The sequence below is a fragment of the Seriola dumerili genome, unplaced genomic scaffold (genome assembly GCF_002260705.1).
Source record: "Seriola dumerili isolate Sdu_G_001 unplaced genomic scaffold, Sdu_1.0 BDQW01001240.1, whole genome shotgun sequence".
Taxonomy (NCBI): Eukaryota; Metazoa; Chordata; class Actinopteri; order Carangiformes; family Carangidae; genus Seriola; species Seriola dumerili.
In genome coordinates, this window is record NW_019175495.1 from 628,449 (window position 1) to 634,075 (window position 5,627).

At 45.4% G+C, this 5,627-nt stretch overlaps 1 protein-coding gene across 1 annotated transcript in view; it reads right to left on the reverse strand.

Annotated features, from left to right (window-relative positions):
* Positions 1-338: 338 nt before the first annotated feature.
* Positions 339-5,627, reverse strand: part of lrrc75a (leucine rich repeat containing 75A) — a 47,984-nt gene continuing 42,695 nt past the window's right edge. Inside the window, exons 4-5 of the mRNA XM_022767634.1 lie at positions 2,589-2,862; positions 339-1,373 (exon numbers count right to left, since the gene is read on the reverse strand). Of these exons, the coding sequence (XP_022623355.1) occupies positions 774-1,373; positions 2,589-2,862 (874 nt within the window). The 3' untranslated portion in view covers positions 339-773. The remainder of the gene's footprint in view (positions 1,374-2,588; positions 2,863-5,627) is intronic.

The window sequence follows — 5,627 nt, forward strand, 5'->3', positions numbered from 1 at the left end:
AGGCCTTTACTGCGTGGATTTCTTCTTTTAAAAAGTTGTTTACTTTCTTTTGGTTTCGGCTGACTAATTTCGTCTTCAGTGTGAACTTCGCGGTGCATCTGTTCGTTTCAAATCTGTTGGTTTGACTTTTGATTCCTGTCTGTCTTCTCATCCATCTGGCGAGCCGCTGATGTACGTGGGAGGGAGATATTTTATACATTTCCACTAGTTTTTGGCAAAAACATTTTTTTCAAAAAGTTTAAAAGGCCCCGACGACTTCGCATGAGTCACTGTTTCTATATTTTCTGGTCTGTTTTTCTTCATCTCTCTACTCTTTTAACCAGTAATGGGACGTTTTACAGGCACATGTGGGTATTACCGGGGTTACCAGGAGGAAGGACCTGAATAAAGATTAACATTCTGTACATAAAAGCTTCATGTGATATAATTAATCAGTCTATTCTACATGTTAGCGTCCTCAGTCTATTCGTACTTGAAACAACAGACAGTTGGGATAAAACAGACGTCCTGTTGGGGATTGTCTTCTCATGTTACAGTCACCAGGAGTCACCTGGTCTCAGCTCTGCCAGTGTCTGAACGCGGCTGGTCACAAATCAGATCAGCGGAGGGAGCATCGAGTGGCGTGTTCATATGGATTACATCCCTCCGTCACTGCAGCCTGTTTGACTTTGAGCGCGCTCAGTTCGCCTCCGCAGGAGTCTTCTCCCGCGTCCTTCCACACAAGACTCGATACAGGAGGGGAAACAGAAGCAGAGTGGAGCAGGGAGCGGCAATCAGGTCAAGTGGTCCGATTGGTCGGTCAGCTCATCCTCCTCCACTCTCATTGGCTCGACGGCTCCGGAGGAGTGCTGCGACTGGCTGGAGTAGGACAGGCGGGAGGAGTGGCTCTGCGTGTCGTCGTCATCCTCCGCCATCACTGCCTTCCTCCCCCCCGGAAGCTGCTCTCTCCTCTTCGCCTCCTTCTCCCCCTCTCTCCTCCCCCGTCCCCTCCCCACTTTCCTCTGCTCCTCCACCGTCCACATGCTCTCCTCCTCGTCCTCCTTTCCCTGCACCTCCCTGTCGAAGTCCAGCAGCTCCTCCATCATCTCCTCTATCTCCATCTCCCCGTCCAGCTCCTCCTCCACCTCGGACCGGAGCTCGTCCATGCTCTCAGTCCGGTTCGTGTCGTCCGTCTCCTCCTCCTCTTCCCCGAGCCCCCTCAGCCTCTCCGGGGGGTCGCTGGCCTGACTCTCTCCGAACTCCAGGATGGTGGGCAGGTTGCCCTGCTTGGGGCAGCGCTTCCTCAGGCTGACCAGGAAGGGCTGCGGCAGGGAGAAGATGTCCACGTTGTTGCCCAGGTCAATCCACGTCACGCTGGGGAAACTGCCGGGATCCTACGGTACAAAACACCAACACACTCTATTAAAATCATCACCAGCAGCATCTCATCTTATTTTGAGCAAATCCCTTCAAAGAAATGAGGTAAGTATCAAGAAGACTGTCCACATCTACCAGCCTTTACACAAACTTCAAGTGCAGAAAGAGGTTCCTTCATCCTCGACAAACGGAGCTGAAGGTTTCAGATGTTTGTTGTAATGGCTGCTGGATGTTGACAGTTCAGACTGTATGAAAGTAACAAGAAAATCCACAATTTCTCCAGGCAAACTGAAAGTCAATGTAGCGTAGCGGTCGAGGGCATCGACCATGAACCACATGTTGAATGTCCTGAATTCAAGTCTGGCAAGAAACGTTTACTACATATCTTCATCTTCCTTCTGCTCCTGCCATCTCTCTACTATAGAGGCATGAAAATACTGAAAAGTAAATATTTCCTTCAAGAAATTATGTTTAACTAGTTACTATGTGTGTATTTTTGTTTTTTAACTCATTCTTGGCTCTTTCTTGGTGCTACCACCAGGAAGCCCAACACACTTACACCTTCAGGGCGTCTCCACTGTATTCACTTTCCCAGGGAACCAACAGAACCACATTTTGACCTCAGGAACCAGAGGCTAAACTGAGCTCCTGCAGCATCTTACCAGGTGGGAAAAACTTTGATATGGGGGTAGAGTTTTAGAGTCAAACAATAACTATGTGGCAGTTGTACTGTTGGTTTTTTTTTTACATGCATTTATTATTTTAAGTTATTTTTGGGCAGTTTTAGCCTGTAATCTGATGGTGACAGTGAGACAGTAAAGTGGGGGAGAGAAAGAGAGGGAATGACATGCAGTTTTCTTGTGTGAAAATTACTCATAAACTGCCTCACTTTCCTAGTTTCCATGATTCTACAGATGCAATAGAAACATAAATGTACAAAGGGCTAAAGGCTCAAAGGGATTATATTTGGATTGAAGTAGTGGTGGGTCGCAGGTCAGCACCACCTGGACTCTGTTTTGCTAAATCTGGATTCTGTGGCTCCAGTGACTTCTAAGATCTGTTTCTGCCAAAGACAAATGGTGGCAGGAGTTAAAGGTTGATGGAAAAAATGATGGTGCAGTGTGACAGGTGACAACATCCTTTCAAAAAGAGTAATTTCTTTACAATAATTACACTAAAACTGATACAATACTAGATTGTAAAATAACCCAAAAGATAAGTGACTTTCCGACCTTCAGAGCATCAGTCAGCTCCTTCAGGACAGCTCTGGTCAGCCTGTTTCCGTTCAGCGCCAGCGTCTCCAGGTGCGGCAGGGCGGCCAGCGTGGGCAGGAGCAGGAGGAACGCCTCGTCCGTCAGCTCGGTGAAGCCCAGTTCCAAGCTCATCACCATGGACGCGTGGCGCTGCAGGTGTGCGCACAGGCGCTCCATGTCCCGAGCCGCCAGAGGGATACCGGACAGGTCCAACGCCCCGCTCGATGGAGGGGCCGACAGCACCGCCTTCAGGCTGGAGACAGACACAAGGAAAAATATTGGTCAGTGAGATTGTTGGTTTCATACAATGCATTACACATCAGGTTTAATGCATTGTTTCTGTCTTTGAATATTTGTTCTGATTTATGCAGCCAGTTGTGAGCAGATCCGCTAAATGTTAAACCCTGACCCAACACACAGACAGAAGTTCCAGCTGCTGGTATCCTAAACTATGGGTCAAGTACTCAGTCCACAGAGAAATGCACACAGCATGTATTCAGAAACTGAGCCTTAAAACCAGCCTTCAGGACTTCCTGTAACTTTGTGATGTCACAACAAAGCAGCCACCAAGCCCCGCCCACCTGGAACCACCATCCAACCTTGCAGGATTTGGTTTCTCTGAGTGTTTTACATGAAATCTGCTATATTTTTATTCAATCACTCAGAAAACAGTCAGCCAATCAGAAGAGAGGCTCAGAGCCTCCTCTCTTCTGATTGGCTCACAGACCTGTTGTTACTAGAGCTCCAGAGAGAAGCCTGAGAGAGGAGATGCAAAACTACACTGAGATGGTTTTTGGTTCTTAAAACCACAAATATATCTTCTTATGGATCAACACTTCAAATAAAACACAGAAGAAGAGGAAAATATGGAGCTTTAAGTGATGAGCACTAAATACTGATCCGGGATCTGGTCCACAAAATAGAAAAACTAAGTTCAGAAGTTTAATTTTCCAGCTTACAAAGGAAAACAACATACATTGGACATGAGAGCCAATGCCAGTTCTCACCCACAAATAACATACATACACACACGTGAGGTTCAGGAGTCACATGCGACTGTGGTTCAGACTGTGGGATTCAACTATTATCATCAGTTGACAGCCAAATATATTTATATATTCACATAGCAGAGAGACTCTGGTGGAATCTGGGCCAGAGCGGCCCGAAGCAAAGCAGTGACCATGGGTCAAATTTAGCCCCACAGAAAAGTTTTACTCACTTTCCCAGGGGTCACATAGAGTCATCTGTCACTGTTTTGTATTTTTGGTTTTATTCTGGGGGCAAAGCATGAAACAGCAGCTACCAGTTTCCACAGCAGACGTTTTGCCTTAAAAGCACAGGTGTTACTGTTGACATGAACATTGGCTCTGTTCTATTCATAAGCCGTGATGCACAACACCACGACCTTGAATAAATGGAATTGACCGCATCATTTATTTCATTATTTACACCTGTGCTTTTCCTGCCGCGTGCTGCACTGTTGTGTCTGAATGAAGGGCAGGTTAATGGGTTGACTGCCTCTGGCCTCTCCTCTGCCTACCTGCTGCCAAACCTGATCCTGTCCAAGTCGACCTTGTTTTCACCCGACCTGTTGAATCTGCCTCTGGCTCTACACTCTGGTTAGTAGAGACCACTGATGGAGAAAGTATCAGATGTTTTACTTAGTGAGTAAAAGTAGCACTCCACTAAAAGTCCTGAGAGTAAAGGTATTAGCAGCAAGATGTAATTAAAGGTCCCATATAGTATAAAGGTCTGTGTCCATGTGTAGTGTGATTATAGATCAGGTCTAGCTTCTATATTAACACTGTGAAAGTATCAAAGCCTCAGTCCACAGAGAAATGCACACAGCCTGTATTCAGAAACTGAGCCTTAAAACCAGCTGTCAGGACTTCTGGAACTTTGTGATGTCACAACAAAGCAGTCACCAAGCCCCGCCCACCTGGACCCACCATCCAAACCTTGCAGGATTTGGTTTCTCTAAGTGTTTTACCTGAAATCTGCCACGTTTTTTATTGAATCACTCAAAAACAGTGAGCCAATCAGAAGAGAGGCTCAGAGCCTCCTCTCTTTAATGTTTCTTAAAACCACAAATATATCTTCTTATGGATCAACACTTCAAAATAAAACACAGAAGAGGAGGAAAAGATGGAGGTAGAAGAGCATACCATGGAAATACTCAGATAATTATAAGTACCTCAAATCTGTACATAAGTACTTGAGTAAATGTATTTAAGTAGGTATTAAAACTACAACACCACACATCCTGTGTGTTCAGGTCGACTTTTGAACAACCACATCAAAACTCTTCTGTAGTTTCTGTGTGACTCTAAATGAAAACGTAAAAAAACGATGCATGTGCTGACGCTGTGTCACATTCCTACATTTAAAGCTCTTATATTTATTTTCTTTGCCTCCAGCCTTGACATGACAGAAAACATGTCAACAGTCTGGATGCTGTAGCGCTCGTCTGCTTTAAGCCCCTTTTCACATCACGTCTGTGTTTGTCCATTAACGGCGTTCCTCTCTGTGATGGGATTTGAAGACGTCTCTCAGGAACCTCGCCGCCTGTGATCTCAGGTGACCTCAACATGCCGCTGAAATGTGTTCTGCAGTTACTCACATCTCCAGTTCAAATACGACCAAAACAAGACTCTGGTAGAGGTTAACGTCACTTTTAAACACGGGCTCTAGGAAAAGACAGTAAACATTAATCCGTATTTACATCTAAGTGAGATAAATACCTCCAAACGTATTACTTCTTCTTCAGTGGTTAGATAAAAAGCAGTAACAAGGTCTCCACAGAGCTGAATGTGATTAGGTTTTCTGTTCCTCTCCCCTGCATCACTGTCACCACCACTACCTTAACTCACTTCCTGTGGAAAATATGGACGTTTAAGTGCTTGCAACAGCTGTTCTCTCTGTAACATCAGGATGAGCTCATGCTTGAAAATCCGCATCATGAAAAACATAAAGTGAACACGGCAGATAATCGAGTCTGGTACAATGTTAAACCTGCAC